We start from the raw sequence: 15975 nt of genomic DNA on the forward strand, positions 1-15975 counted from the left end.
TTCAGCGAGATTCTGGATATATGAAATTCACATTATGTAAATAATCCTTGCTCGACTACGCAGTATAAAACTTTGCTCCAATAGTAAATGTAGAGGAATTAGGATACGTGAAGACAATTTTTTTAACTATGAGAGAAAGGGAAATTGACGTTACGAAGTGTTTGTATTATCGCTCTCTAATCCAGGTACTGTTCTCGTGTCTTCTGTCGATCGATACCGCTCGTCTGACTTTACTCTAAAATTCGTTGCTGCCGTGACACTTGTACTTGGATTCGTAGTGCTTCGACCACCGAAGAAATTCTATTACTGTTGAAGAGAAATTTGTACAGAGTTGTTTTTAACGGGGATCCAGGCCAGTGTAAGTTAGACCCTTATGTCGATGGTTTATGATAGTATCACAATGCTCAAATAGTTAGTCGGATGACTTGTTATCGTACTGGCCATTATCGTGTCGTGGGAATAATATTTATCGTGACTTAAGCTTCGAGAGCTTTATCGATCCAATCAACAACGTGCACAAATAATCTACACGATCTTGAAATTTCTAAAGGTTTCAGACACTCGCATGGGTTAGCTCTATTTTATGTCTTTTTCTCATTCGAATAGGTACTTATCTTTATATACAATATTGTTAATAAAATAAAAATGTGATATACAGAAATATTAAGCTTTATTGAAGACTTAATCGTAAGATTATCAGGGAGACAATGATCTCAATGAATCTTCGCCTTTCTTTACTTCACCAACTCTTCTATTAGGAGTTGCAGGAAGAAAAGTCTACTTAAATTCTATCAGCGAAAGGACTACATTGCCGATGGCAATGATTCCATTTCGAAAGGCTTGAAAGTCTGCATTTTTTCTTAGAATATTTAATATTGTTATAAAGTTATCTTCTCGGGGAAGAAATTGACAATGAAGTGATGCGTTTCTTTGTTCGTAGAAAAAGGAAAATTAAGGGCTCAAGTTTTACGATGACGTCAACTCGCCTGTATACTCGAAAACAGCATGTAAATATATAAACAGCCGTGTACAAATAATCGATAAAGCAACGATGCGACTCCATAATTTATAAACTGAGGTGATAATAGAGGGTGGAACGATTCAATGACAGTCCCCTATCGTAGTGCAATAAATTATTCGTAATGTTTGTATTTGTATATCGTACATATTTAGTTACACATGCGTCGAACACACGTGTACCATTATTTATTAAAGAAAATATACGGTGAAGTAGTTAAATCAATGTCACACTTCGACCGAGCTCCTTATCAAAACGTCTCGAGCATTCTCTCTCTTCGTTTGTTTCTGCTAAACAATAGAAGTGCAGAAACGAAGTGATTTTTACGTTATCAGAATTTTCAGAAAATCTCTTCCCACCAAAATGGAACTATTGTCGTCGCAGCAGAATTCGGTAGCCGATGAGCAGATCGAAATAACTCTAAACGCCATCGAAAATATTGTAAGCGTTCAGTGGGAATTATTGTTATTTAAGGATTTCATGGGATGGCTTCTAATAACCACGAAAAAAAAGGAATGGTCGTTCTATTGTATGTCAGATTCAATTATGAGACTAACACGTGTCTGAAAATTTTAGATCAGGAAAGAAGATATAAATGTGTCTTTCGTCGTGGAGCACAATGGTACCGTTTTAGGGGAATCTTCCTCCACATTTGTGAAAGCAAGCTGTGGCGACGGATCGACACATTACGACGTCGAATTCGTTGTTCATTTACCAGTCTCCGCGGACGACATAAGGAGCATTGGTGCAGTTGTATCCACCCCGGTATTAAGTAAGATTGGGCTCTTAATATTCCATCAAGTTGCACTTGATTTACAATTTCATATGTTTGCAGTAAAAGCTCTGTACAGCGTAGAAATCGACCTAGAAGACCGTCCTACAGCCTCGGACACTGAACTGAAGAGAAAATCGATATTCACCGCCAAATCTGGATCTCTCACCACTCCAATGATACTGGGAATCTGTAATCTTGATCTGATCCCAATAATATTAGGTAATTGTACCTTTATCTCACAATTCTATTTCCTATTTAACTTCCATATTTAATTCTCGAATGATGAGGTTGGGGAAACAGATTGCGAGGCAAGGAGCTTCTTCTGCATTAATATACTGTGGACCCTGCGGTGCTTAATTATTACTAACGATTATTCTATTTGTTCTCTGTGTTTCAGGAGAGCCGAATTTTACCGAGAAACTGATACTAGAAATGCCGCAGTTCTCCTACGATGGTGCATCCGTTTCCTGGCAGAATCTTCCACTTCTCACGGTCACTGTTTCCCAAGATGACTCCTCCATCTTCCAGATGAACGGAGGTGTTAATTTTGTGAACATCACCGTGGAGAGCATGTACAATCTCCCAGATTCTATCACGGATAATATGGAGTACACTGCTGGCAGCGTAGTGTACATTGACTCCGAGGTGTCTTCATCTTACGGAAACCTTTGCATTCAGAATAATTCAGGACCTTGCAGGGGTGCAGCTCCATTTTTTTACAGTTTTTGAGTTATGGGCCACATTTCCATATAGAAAAAAGAAATTCAATTACCGCAAAAACTGTGGTTCCTACGTTTATTAAACAAATCCTTTTTTCATTAGTACACGTACTAACGACTTTGTGCTCACAGTTATTTAAAAAAAAACGTTTGGAAATGAGACCTTCTGTATGAAACATCTATTTTCGCTTCAATTTTTCAAAAAGGAATCAAACCTATTTTGTAGTTGTTTTGTGAGACTGGGGGATGTAATTTAACATTGAAATTTGCTTCAACATCAAAAATGGAAATATGACCTTTTGAAAAATCATTCCTCATATGTAAAAGAAAAATCTATATCGTTTGGTGCACGTTTCATGCAAATCTCATAACAAATGAACGATTTATTGCAAATTTTACAATAATGCTCCAGATTTGAAAAATTTGCCGAAAATAGATATAAAAACTTATCGACTCAATAACTACTACTTATTGCGCGAGAAATTTTCAATTAGTGTTCTCTCTTTAATGTTAAAGCAGTAATTTTATAAACAGTTTTTTCTAATTCATTCGAAGTTGGTAAAGGTGGAGCTGCACCCTCGCTGCAAGGTCCTCAATTCTACTTTGATCTGTGAATTCTTCTTCCTCGTGCATTTTAAAACGGAGCCATTGCTTGACGCAGGTGCCAGAAAATGTGTTCTTCGAAAATGGAGCGTGGACGAAATACCGTGACGTCGAGAGAACGAAACGTTGGAACACTTTGAGCAGCTTGGACAATCGCGCTCGATTGTCGAAATACAAATTGGACTGCGATTACATGGGGCTGAAGAATGAATTTAAAGGGCAGATAGATTTACTGGTACCATTGGCGCCATTCGCTTTATGGAGTATTCTTTTTTAACTACACTGTTTTTTAGAGCAAAGTTTGCGCGGATGAACCGCGAATCGAGTGGAATCTCGTAAGTCGTTGTATTTTATGGAAAATGGGGATTGAAGCGATGCAGAATCATATTAGGCGGTACGCATATGTATATTGAATAATTATTACGAAGAAGAAACTGTGTGGACTCTATGAATATGAGTGATTATTTCCAAGGCACAAATATTGGCCTTTTCAATTTATGATGAAGCAAAACGGCCACGCATCAAAATCCAGGGGCGCTTCCTCGTCCAAGCCACAGCTATATCAGTGCTACGTTGATGTCTCGGAGCTTCTTTTCCCAGGAAGTAAATTGCGGCGTCTTTTAACATTTCACGAGGCCGTCGATGAAGCTTTTATGTTAGAATAACGCTCCGCTTTTGCAGGAAAAAGTTGCCGAGTGGTGGGACAGTTGTATACCTACAGCTCGACAGATATATTTGAGAAGGTTGAACTCGAGAAGAACATCTTCGAGGCAGAGACGCGGATAAAAGAGACGAAGGAGAAAGAGAAGAAAACAAAAACATCTAAAGTAAAGATACGCTGTTTTGTTAAAATCCGTACAATAGGCAAATTAGAATGGTCCCTTAAAGTTACATCTTGCATTACCCAGTAGAAAACTTCAGAACGCTCCATCTTTCAATTTTCCTCTAACAATTTGTCACTTTTAGCAGTCGCAGTCGGTGCAATCTGACAAAGTAGCGGATCGAAGTACGCCAGTGACTTCAAGCAACGAAGAGCCTACCGTTGTCGTAATTGAAATCGAGCTCTACGAACCACTCATCTCTTGCAGGGTCGTGGACGACTTCTTTGTTTTGTGAGTTCTCCTAGGGATTCTGCTACGACATACTCAGAACTCTCTTCCCTTGGTTAATCGTTGCGTAGTAAGGGGATACGATTCCTTGCAGGATTAGCGAACTAATTCCCACGACGGAGAAGCAACCACCTTACATATATTCTGGGGATGTAGGAGAGGACCAGTACACGAATTGCGTCCAGAAGCTAGCCGAAATTATCACTGAAAGTTATCGAGTATGTCGATGATTGCACACTATTACATCGATTTAAGACGGTGGTCTATTTTTAAGAGATTAAATAAAAGCTATTGTGCAAATTTTAAGATTAAATATCCAACGTTTCGGTCAGTATTGGAGTCACTCTCCAACCGACTCGTACGTTCGCACGTTTAACACGAGCCAAATTTATAAACGGGCAGTTACACTAGAGTACTCCCTTTACTATCGCGATTAACGAGCTCCTAACTTTTCCAAGCTAGAACTTCCGCGAGGAAGATAAGAATTCGGTGCCTCTGAAGAATGTCGAGAATGGCAACGGCAAGGAGCGTCTGCGGCAAAAGTACTGCTACCACCCAGAATCGGTAAATGAACAGTGCCTTACTTTATGTTATATTTATCATTGATGGTACTAAACACGAGCAAAACTTTCAGGACGAGTTGACGTGTTTTACACAATATCTTTATAGAACTGGAGTGTATTTGTCTTTACGTAGCACTCTCAGATCAAAAGTTACCCTGCTTTTGGATCAAAGATTCAAAATGCCGCCGAATCTAGTGCATTCTAGCGAAACTCAGGTACTTGTACTGCATATAGGAAGTTAACTTAAGATCCCCATACTTTTCAATTTCGGTTTTAATTTTTTAATTAAATTGGCACCACGAAATGGATTCAAAAAAGCAAACCCTTATCCCCAACCACTTGTCTTCTACTGTCTAATTAAGTAACTAAACCGTTAGAATTTTATTACGTCCGTGTACACGTACCTGGTCGAACAAATGCACTTGGCGATAAATAAAATCGTGGAGGGTCGGTACGTAGAGGATCTGCCGAAGAGCGTGGACTCTGACTCACTATACTTTTACGCCGAAGAAGCTTACGAGTTTGGAGATTGGGAAAAAGCGAAATATTATTACACAACTGTATGTATTATCTGTCGATAGCAAATTAGGGAAAGAAGTTGTTGAATTTAGAGGACGTATAACTTTCGCAGGTAATAATGGCGAATAAGGAGGATTCAAGACCCTGGACGAAGTACGCGATCTTTCTTAAAAAAATCGGACACCTCCAGCGTGCGATGGAAGCTTGCTTAGAAGCAATCGCGTTAAATAGGCGAGACGTAATCGCGTAAATAAGATCCTTCTAAGTTCCCACAAACGTGCATCTTACGTGTGATCGAAACGTAATAAATTATAATTATTTCAGATTGTTAGTTTATGGAGGAATCCTGTTCGAAAGTCAGAAATACAGGGAGTCTGAGATATTTCTGAGAGCCATTACTGAGTTGTATCCACGGTTTTTACAGGGTTGGGTTATTCTGCATCTTTTCTATATGCGAACAGAATATTGCCCAGGTAAATTTTTTTGTGATACAAATTAGGGGTCAGTAAAAACGAACCGTCGCTGAACAGACACTGGTTGCCTTGTGCATTGACTATGACTACTTGATTAGTAGAACTGGGTAGTATCGAGAGAGACTGTGTCTGCCTGCGTGTGGCCTTATACTACTTATTACTTTTTACTATTTATAATTGGGCTCAAACTTTACACAAATTTTTTTTTTTATTATTTGGACCTATTCTGGGGGTGCCGCGAAGAAAATTAAAAAGTCGAAAATAAGAGCCACCCTCGTGTACATATTCCAAAAATCAGAGTTGGCCATTACTTACATTGTATTCGAATAAACATTTATTAGAATAATGCCCAACTCCGCCAAGAATTCTATGATTTGTATACCAGTAATACTAGCAGAGCTTAACATTATAGGCATAGATCTCACTCTTCGCATAGCCCAAAAGTGTATGCAGGACAAGCATCAAGAAATACAGCTTTACGAAGAACCACTTCTTTGGGCCATGGTTCACTGTCCCCAGGATAACATATATATGATAACAGCGACGTTTCTGTTGAAGTTACACCTCTGTGAGGTACTACGATTTCTATTGTAAATGTTTCAGCACCCTTGTGTGTTTACTGTCTTCTGCAATTGTAGATAGGTGAACTATAAGTAACTTGAATGTTTCCGAACCTTTAATTTTCAGTTTGCAAACATCGCACTGGCACAAGAACTGTCCAATTCAACTCGATCGACTCATTTTTTATACTACATGGCAGTGGAACATTATTTGTCTAATAGATTCGAAGACGCTTTGTCTCACTTAGAGGAAGCCCAATGCAATTACGGGATGGTTTGTGTTGACTTTCACAACTATATACCTGATAATAACCATCTGCCTCCAGTCTGACATCAGATTGGTAGCAGGGTCTGGCTCTGGCATGAGAGCGCAGACGACTACGGTTCTGATGTCAGATTCTGCTGCCCAGATCTGGCTATCAGGGTAGATCCCTGTATACATTCAAATTTACTTGTTTCTTTGATTAGGATTACTCGATCAGTAGTCTAATGGGTCACTGCTACTTCAAAATAGGCAACAAGAAGGCGATAGAGTGTTACGAATTTGCTCACATGCTTTTCGACAGACCCAACGACTTGCATTTAGTGGAAATGAGGTGACACCGATCATAATACAATTCTAACTGTAATGAAATGTTCCATCGCATCTTGTAATTATAGATTAGGATATCATTATTACAACACCGAAGACTACGATCGAGCAAAGAGAATGTTCCTAAGTGCATGCGATACCTCGCCAACTGCAGAGACATGGTTGGGAGCTGGTTTGAGTTACTTCGAAGTAAGAGAAATATGTTAAGCACAGCGAAAGTTATCGATCTATCAAAGAAAGTGTGGCACTGGTGCATCTTTTTTTAGCTTGGCGAGTTCGAAGACGCAGAGACAGCTCTGTCTGAAGCGAATAGGCTCGACAATCGCAATCCAGATATATGGGGCTATTTATGTTTGTTGAATATAACTCTGAGAAGGTACGATGAGTTCTCGCAGTGTTACAGAGAAATGGTAAAAGTAAGTCGTACCACGAAACATCTTGTTCTGGAAATGGTAGATATTAAGAGATTAGCCAACGCGTCTTTATTAACAACTTTTATTGTTTCTTTTATCTGTCGTATCAGAATAATCTTAAAAATAGAAAACTGTGGCTGAGAATAACGAACTCGATGGAGGCTTTGGATTACGCACCACCAATTATAGTAACGGAAAGTGACGATCTTATCGAGACTCATACCGAACAGATATCCGAGGAACAATTTGAAACCGTTAATGGCACCTAAATAGTAACAAACAAAAAGAAAGGAGAACAGGATATCTGCAAAAGAAAGCGGATCATAATGGCACATAATTAACAAACGAAATTAATGCAACGCTATCAGAAAAAAATTTCAAGTTCCAATAATAACAAACCGATAACTCAAAGAACAACGTAACAAAAGATCAACAAAGTACACATGGGAACATTGTTGAAGACGAACACGGGTTCGTTTAGATTTCATCGAAAAAGCCTCCGACTTCGATTAACTCATCAATTAATTTGTTAACTCGTGAGCCTCTATCGATGCTAGCAAAGTTCTTAACGATCTTCACCCTTCGTGGTCACACAGGGTGTATTGTACCCCAAGAATAATTTTCGAGTTAAAATGTCGTGTCTTTACGACTTCCAAATGGGATTTATCGCAAGAAAAAAAAAATTAAAAAATCGCTTTTTTCCCACAATTGTGGAAAGTCGCTCATTTTCAACTACAAATTTTATCATATCGAAATTTACATTTCTAGCAAAATACTATTAGACCATGATTGTATAAGTATTACGAACTACAATTATCACTGAAAAGTTAAAAGATTCAAAAATACGAAAATGGTAACTCAAAAAATGACTCTGGGGTACAGTGAACCCCGTGTGACCAACTTGTGATTATAAGGTGTGACCACGAAGGGTTAATGATCAATCTCGTTTCTTTTTGTTCCCGATCAGCGGTAAAATCACAGGCAAACAAGACCTACAGTTCCTATGGTGGTGCAATTTTAATATTTCAAATTGATTGTTACCTCGCGTCGTAAATAAAAATTAAAACGTAAAGCAAGAAGTTAACAAAAGTATCATATAATTAAAAAGAGTACGAAAACGTGCAATAAATAATCTTTTAGTAAAAAGTTGCAAATAAATACGGTAAAATATAGACTATAAAGTAACGTAACATAGCTCCTCGACTAAGATCAAATAAATATAGCGTATCGTTTAGTGTGTTACAGTGTTAAATACGCGACTATCGTGGATCAACAGTCCCTTGAAATATCAACGTATCAATTTCTTTTCCTCGAAGGTATTCAAAAGACATACATAGGTATATCGGTCTCTAATGTATAGCTAATCTCGCTATAGCCAATTATAAAAATATTATTAGAGTGTGTTCTGAACAAATGTCAATACTCTATTGTCGTAGAATTTCATATAAAATATGAGAAGTAGGAGTCTCGGCCTCGTATTAATTTTCTACCGGTGTGAAAGCGCTGTAGTTATTTTCAGAGCGCTAATCCTCTGCGATCTTTCGTTGCTCCCCAAAAATAGATGAATAAATCCTTCTTGACAGAAATCATCGTGCTCTGTCGCCGAGGCAGTACACTCGTACTGCATTTAAGCAAATAATCATCATATAAAGTAGCACTAACGGAGAGAGTAGTTTAATTAAGATCGCAAAGGATTAATCAAGTAACACCAACATGATTGTGCGCGATTAGTATGACTTTAGTTGATGATAATCTCAGAAGCGCTGCTGTAGAAATGTCCCTTTAGAAACCATCGACTAACGGCCGATTTCTTCACCTTCAGTAATCTTCCAGTTAGAGTTATGTTCCACATAACTGCCACATGATAGCATCCAATTAGTCGTTTACTAACCGGGACTTTAATCGGAGGTGAAGAAATCGGGGATAAAAGGCTTACAAAATCGGAGACGATATTGCAGAATGCTCGTGAACGTCCACGAGGTGTCGCATTATGTTCCACTTCTAGCCTCGAAAGTTATTTTTCGAACAGTATGAAAATCTGGAAAGCAACAATCTAAGTACTTATAATTGGAAAAGAAATATAACGACGTCCATCGTTGTATGAGTTTGTTTCTAATTATCTATATCGAGATAGCATTTGCAACAGAAGCAAGCGTCAGAAATGTTTCTAATATCAAAACGTATCAATATAATATCCGTTCAATGTGTTATCAATAGCTGATACTATTTTTATTGCGATATACACTGTTCCCCGGTTAAGCTGATAATGTTTCCTTGTGTTTCCCCGATTAAAAGACACCAAAAGCCATGTATGTAAATCGGACAAATTAATTTACAGAATTTAAAGTCAACTTTGTTAAAATATAGTCCGATTTACATGGAATTTGGTGTGTTTTAATCGAGAGAACGGCAGGAATCCATTAGTGTCGCTCTCATATCGACACGATGCAAAATAAAGTATTTGATTTTGTCCATTAAATGCCCGAGCGGTCGGCGGACATTTAATTCGCAAAATCGAATTCCTTATTATTGATCGTTATGAAAGAGACCCCCAATAGATTCCTGGCATTGTCCCGATTAAAACGCTTAAAGTTTAAAGCTTAGCTTAGAGCCCGATTACCGCTTAACCGGGATCAACTGTATTACAATCCCTCTTTCGTATCCTTTATCCCAGCGCTGTCCAGTGGCGGGGCCCCTCGCGCACCTGCTTCCTCTTCCAACCGCTCCGTCCCCACATAATATTCGCGACGAATAGTAGTAGTAGCATTAGCTCGCCGTGGCGACGTGTGTAGACGTGCTGTCACTAAGAGCGAATTCGACAGAGACACGCACTGATTCTGTGCTGGTGCTGCCTCAAAACAGTACCTGCACATAAACGTCCGCAGACTTTTTTGCAGGGGGCGACAATTGGGTACTTGTTTGAACCCATTTTGTAGCGCCAATTTAATTAAAAAGTTAAAATCGAAATTTAGAAATATTCAGTTTTTCTAGAGTAAACTTAATAAAGATTAGTTTTTAAAAATAAGCATTTATCCGCATGCGAATTTTACACTACAACAGGACAGTTTTTGTTCGTCGAATACGATACAAAAGTTGCGTACTAATAGTGCAACACACCGAATGTGTGGCACCGAAAGTGTTCACACTCAGTGCGCACTAGTTCGAGGCGCCGAATTCGCTATAATACACACGTCATGTGTAGCGTCATAATCGCCTCCTTAGCGTCGAGCGGTATCCCTGACGACGCGGACGGGAGTGCTAGAGCCCCAAAGGGCTCTTCAGCCCTGGCTTGGACAGCGCTGCTTTATCCCTTCGGTTTTCTCCTGCCTTTTCTTTCTGTTCAATTCGCATCCACATTCGCAGAACCATTTTCCTGATTCATCTCGACGCAATTCGCAGCATTCTTTACATCTTTATCAGTATATTGATTGTTTTCATCTGCTTTTGTATTTGTAACCGGTACTTCTGCCTCTACCGACACATTATTGCACACTGACTGATCTTTAACTTCTATCACAGAATGTGTTTCAAGCTTCAACGAAGATTCATGATCATCGGCCGTTACTTGTGCACTTCGTTGTGTAGCAACTTCATCTTTAATATTATCACAGTCATCGTTTACAAACTGCTCACTATCTTGTTTTGATGATTGCCTATCATCTTTGCGAGAAGCTTCTTCTAGCTTAAGAATATCATTGGAAACGTTATTGATATCGTTTGGCACAAGTTCCTCCTTAGATTCAGTATCATTCGGAACCGATGCCCCGGAAGACGTGTTACTAGCTTCTGAAAAGTCTTCCGTCGTATCATTTGCAAGCTCCCGTCGACACTCGTGTTTGTTGTCGAGATTATTTTTATCTGTGTCGTCTTTGGTAAGGGGTTCAAGGTTCTCTGTACTTGATAAGTAAGCCGAAGATGTTTCTTCGGCTTTTACTGCTTCTTTCGGCAATGTTGGTTCAGTTGTAATCTCATTCTTCATATTAGCTACTACATTCTCTGTATTAGCTACTACATTTTCTGTATTAGATACTACATTCTCTGTATTAGCTACTACATTCTCTGTATTAGATGCTACATTCTGTGTATTAGCTACTACATTCTCTGTATTAGCTACTACATTCTTTGTATTAGCTACTACATTATCTGTATTAGCTACTACATTCTCTGTATTAGCTTCCACATTCTGTGTATTAGCTACTACATTATCTGTATTAGCTTCTACATTATTTGTATTAGTTTCCACACTCTCTGCACTAGTTTCCACATTCTCTATTTTAGTTTCTCCACTCTGTGTATTAGTTTCCACATTCTCTGTACTAGTTTCCACATTCTCCATTTTAGTTTCCACATTCTCCATTTTAGTTTCCACATTCTCTGTACTAGTTTCCACATTCTCTATTTTAGTTTCTCCACTCTGTGTATTAGTTTCCAAACTCCCTGCATTAATGTTCAAACTCTCTGGATTAGTTTCCGCATTCTCTATCTTAGTTTCCACATTCTCTGCATTAGCCTCCACACTCTCCGCAGTAAATTCCTCGTTCTCTGTGTTAAGTGTATCTGTCTGTTCAGACAGAGCCGGTTTGGATATCTCGCTACTTTCTTTCACAACGTTATCTTCCAGTTTCGTTAAACCAAGATTAGAATACTCCCGACGTTCACATGTTTCAGAGGAACTGATGTTTGAGGAATCGTGCTTCGTTGCTTTCACATTTCCTCCCACAGGCCTTGGTGACTTAGTAGCATAAGACGCTTGAGAATCCTTCTGCGATCTAAACTCGCTATCATGGTGTATCTGAGAATTCATGTCAGTATCTTCTCTCCTTGTCTCCTTCCTCTGGTGGTACGGATATTTCGCGTCACCTTCCTTCTTCTTCTGGGAATGTGACCTCTTTATATTAGGAGACTTCTGAGCATTGTAGTAGCTTCCCTTCGACTTATCCTCAAAGGACTTTTGCCGATTGAAAGATTCATCTTCGGTAATCGGAGCCTCAGCATCCGAGTGGCTGTAAGTAACGCGAGTCCTTTGTCGCGGCCCAACTCTTCCGGTCCCAGCTATGCTTGGCGAGTTCACTGCAAATCAAAAGTTGTATCAATCAAGGAAGCAGATGCCTTAGTCACTTATAAAAATGATATAGGAAGTACTACACAAAATACCTTTAACACTCATCACTGGCCCTTTCGTCACATTGCCCTGATTTACCGTGACCTTGATACTCTTATCAGTAGCAATAACAGTTCTATCCTCGGAAGTTGGAGACATTGGAGCTTTCGCTGGCATTGCCGCGTTGTTTCTATGTTGATCGTACGTATTATGCGACCGGTTTTCGTAATTGCTGTAAAAGTTCTTTGACGAACCACGATGCATACCGCGGCTTCCACCTCGGGTATGATTCACGTGTTCGTTATCTACGATGAAAAAAACACATTTTATTTGGCTAATTTTGTGAAGTATGAGGACGTTTACGACTGAACATACTATTAGCATGATATCTCCTGTCGGAGTCTTTGTGATCTTTCTTTGTGAAGTCTACTAATGTGGGCCTCGATGTTTTCTTCATCCCCTCATCTATGATATGCATCTATAACGTAAAATTCCCATTACTTTGCAGTGGCAGAAATCATCCTTAATCAAAGCTCGTAGCAGTCTCATACATTCCCTCTTTCTCATGACCAATTTCTTATGCTCAGCCATTTAAATTCGAAAGCTATTAGAATTATTGTCACATATATACTTTATCATTATCCCATTCCCTCCGCCAGTTCCCTTCCGCAGTTCTTTGCCTGCTGATGCGATCTTCATCGATACGATTCCTTTCTGCTCTCCAAGCATCGTACCCTGGTTGAGATTCATCTCTATAGCTCCCCTTATACGCTTTGTTATCCTGCGTAAAATTCAAGTTCATTACGCTCTACGATACTAAACGCACAAGCGTTAACACGCACTTTTGGTATACTCTCTCTTCCACCAGTCTTCTTCTTGAAACTGCCTCTGGTTACTTTATTGTGAGACCTACTTCCAGCAGTCTCTTTCGTGTACTCCGCGTTCGGTTCTTCTCGTTCTGAGTCCGCCAGGAAATTGTATTTTGGATCTGGTGGCGGACCTTCTCCCTGCGAAGTGTCAATTTTCAAATTCCGCGTTATTCCGAAGTTTGTGAAAGAAAGCTGAAAGAATGTTTACTTACTTGAGCAAACGAGTGTACTTTCTTTCCCTCATTGGGATGAGACAGGGGCGTGTATTCAAGCTTTTCTTTGGCTGGCTTCTGTTTAGCTTTTGGTGGGCTCGAGAACTCCGGGGGTTCCTTCCTTTCTGGCCAATCTGAGGATGGCACCATTTGCACCAAAGCGTTCAGTTTGGCTGCATTTTTTTTATCTTCTTCTACTTCCTGATAGCAAAAATGATTGACGACATATGTGAAATTGAGTTACTAACACTTGGCTGATGGGAAACATATTTTTCTCCTAAACACATGTAAATTACTAGCCCGCATCATCTAAGCACCAAGATCTACAAGTTTCCATTGCAGCAGATATTTAAAGGTTTGTTCGTGACTTTTATTACATACGCCGAGCAATTTTAAACACTTATTTGGATATAATTACAACATTATTTAAGGCAATGCAGCCCATACGAGGATGATATCCTCAGACTTTATATATACTCTTTGATTCGCTGCGATATCTACCTCGTGTCTTCTCCTAATTTCTTCATTCTGTTGCCTAATTTTATTGATTTTCGCTTCCAGTGCGCTAGATGCCATCTGTAAATATTACAAAAAAAACAGTGGTTCAAAATTAATTTCTGTATCTAAAATTTACAGAACAGACAAATGAGATTCGAAGATTTTCCCTGCGATAAAACAGATTTTACATTTGAAGCTACTAATTTAAAAAGTAGGTATGCGTTTCAAATGAAGCAGAAAGATTCTTGTTTATTATTTATTGGTGCCCAAGGAAAATAAAAGACCCATGCAAGGTCGCTTAAAAATTAATCGGAAGCCAAGAGAAACAGGGGCATTAGGAATTCAACGTATCAATCACGATAAGTTGATTGTCTTAAATATTGAAGCAGATATTCGTGTCACGTTCCGCCGTTCCATTTCATAAGGAGTTTCATTTCCGAATGCCTTATACCCTAAATAAATAATACAAACTTATCACACACGATTTATTATTCACGGAGCAACGTTCGATCAAATATTTCACCTCCTTTATCGAAACGAAAGCTACATGTCCATAAAACGAACGAAATATAGAGTTGCAGCGAGATTAATCAGCGGCCAAATCTGCCGCATGAAACGAGTATCTGCATCGGCTTCGATGTAAGTGTATTTAGTGGCAAATTAATTTCAACTTCCGGTAACAAAAGCGTGCTATTTATATGAGTTACCGTTTTTACTATAAAAATCGACGTAGCTGTGTATAAACGCATGCGAAATGACTAGCAGTCTGTCTAAATCAAGAATTGTACATTCTTACGAAAGTGCATTCAAGTCGCAAAAAAATCAAGATGCACGTTCGAGTATATAGGTTATATCGCAAGGTATTATTTTGGTCGTTTTCGAAAATACAGGCATTGCTGCGAGTGAATCGTTTGATATAAAGATACAGTGTGCGTGTATTGGGCAGTAATAAGAAACGTACGATTACGAATAGAAAGCGGACGCTGTCAAGGAGGGAAGAAGTTAGAACATCACCGGCAAACGTTACGTTGTTTCAGTGAAAAACCAGCCACATATGTCAACACTATCAAACACTACCCTTATTTTTACTCAAGGGGGACACATTGGCACAACGCGACAGTCACGGATGTTCCCTCTTGGTGCGGATAAGAAAAATTACTGTGACCCAGTGGCTTTCATCGCGCGATTTGTATTTTCCTTTTAAAAAGCCTGTTCATGGGCGTAACTACCTTTCAGGGAACCCTGGGGTTACGAGTCCACTTTATGCAAGATTTTATTTATTAGTAATAACATAGAACTTAAGTGATAAATGACCGACGCATATGAAATTTCCAAGTGACGTTGTAAACGTGCGAAGTATTTTACATTTTATCGCAAATTTGTGAATGGTACCGAATGTAGGTGGTTTTTAAACTCTCGCGGCGACAATCGCACACGTTATTTCTAGTTGTTATTTGCAACTAGAATCGCTTCAATTATATATTCTGTTTAAAAAGAATTATTATTTCTATTTTCTTATTTTCTTATTATCTTATTATCTATTTTATTACTATAGCAGTGGGCAGGGGCGGATTTTGAGATTTGATGCCCCTAGGCTATAAAAAGCAGTTGCCGCCCTTTCCGTGAAATGCGATCAAATATTCTCATTTAAAATAGTCGAGACAATTTCAAAATTAATTCAATATGACAACTCACATGTCATTTGTTGTTAATTCGCTAAATGAAAAAAAGTGAATTGTTTTTAAAGTTGTCTCAAGCCTCTGTGTTTAAACCTTTCCCAATTTCTTTCGCTCCCCGAAATTTGCCGCCCTCCAAAATTTGCGCTCCCAAAATTTGCCGCCCCCAAATTTGTCGGCCTTGGCTGCAGCCACCTTAGCCTATACACAAATCCGCCCCTGGTAGTGAATAACTATGTGTAATATGTCTTCACTCGTAATACGCAGTGAGCTCT

At 39.0% G+C, this 15975-nt stretch overlaps 2 protein-coding genes and 1 long non-coding RNA gene across 10 annotated transcripts; 1 reads left to right on the top strand and 2 right to left on the bottom strand.

Moving 5' to 3' along the window:
- Nucleotides 1-1339: 1339 nt before the first annotated feature.
- Nucleotides 1340-7613, top strand: LOC143367136 (cilia- and flagella-associated protein 70). 5 transcript variants are annotated; one of them, XM_076808712.1, is made up of 21 exons: nt 1340-1459; nt 1595-1790; nt 1854-2012; nt 2191-2438; nt 3174-3350; nt 3409-3509; nt 3588-3718; nt 3797-3942; nt 4082-4227; nt 4319-4442; nt 4687-4788; nt 4859-5002; nt 5165-5347; nt 5419-5552; nt 5631-5779; nt 6192-6352; nt 6467-6613; nt 6808-6935; nt 7000-7120; nt 7198-7347; nt 7455-7613. In XM_076808712.1, exons 1-21 carry the CDS (start codon nt 1382-1384, stop codon nt 7611-7613), a joined length of 3084 nt encoding a protein of 1027 aa, XP_076664827.1. In that variant the 5' UTR covers nt 1340-1381. The 5 variants fall into 5 exon arrangements, with proteins under 5 accessions (XP_076664827.1, XP_076664824.1, XP_076664825.1 ...); XM_076808709.1 differs by having other exon boundaries at nt 1595-2012; XM_076808710.1 differs by having other exon boundaries at nt 1595-2012; nt 4085-4227.
- LOC143367147 (uncharacterized) lies at nt 3558-4088 on the bottom strand. The gene is made up of 2 exons (XR_013084996.1): nt 3835-4088; nt 3558-3732 (listed from the first exon to the last, which is right to left on the bottom strand). It is a non-coding gene; the product is annotated as an uncharacterized LOC143367147 (long non-coding RNA).
- On the bottom strand, nt 7411-15216 carry LOC143367137 (uncharacterized). Of its 4 annotated transcripts, none has more exons than XM_076808714.1 (8): nt 14986-15216; nt 14028-14102; nt 13527-13727; nt 13288-13452; nt 13077-13226; nt 12821-12923; nt 12499-12750; nt 7411-12414 (listed from the first exon to the last, which is right to left on the bottom strand). In XM_076808714.1, the coding sequence occupies exons 2-8, from the start codon at nt 14100-14102 to the stop codon at nt 10685-10687; spliced, it is 2676 nt and encodes an 891-aa protein (XP_076664829.1). In that variant the 5' UTR covers nt 14986-15216; the 3' UTR covers nt 7411-10684. The 4 variants fall into 4 exon arrangements, with proteins under 4 accessions (XP_076664829.1, XP_076664831.1, XP_076664833.1 ...); XM_076808716.1 differs by having other exon boundaries at nt 15102-15183; XM_076808718.1 differs by lacking the exon at nt 14986-15216 and adding an exon at nt 14548-14903.
- Between the last annotated feature and the right edge of the window lie 759 nt (nt 15217-15975).

Source organism: Andrena cerasifolii, chromosome 3 (assembly GCF_050908995.1).
Source record: "Andrena cerasifolii isolate SP2316 chromosome 3, iyAndCera1_principal, whole genome shotgun sequence".
Classification (NCBI taxonomy): domain Eukaryota; kingdom Metazoa; phylum Arthropoda; class Insecta; order Hymenoptera; family Andrenidae; genus Andrena; species Andrena cerasifolii.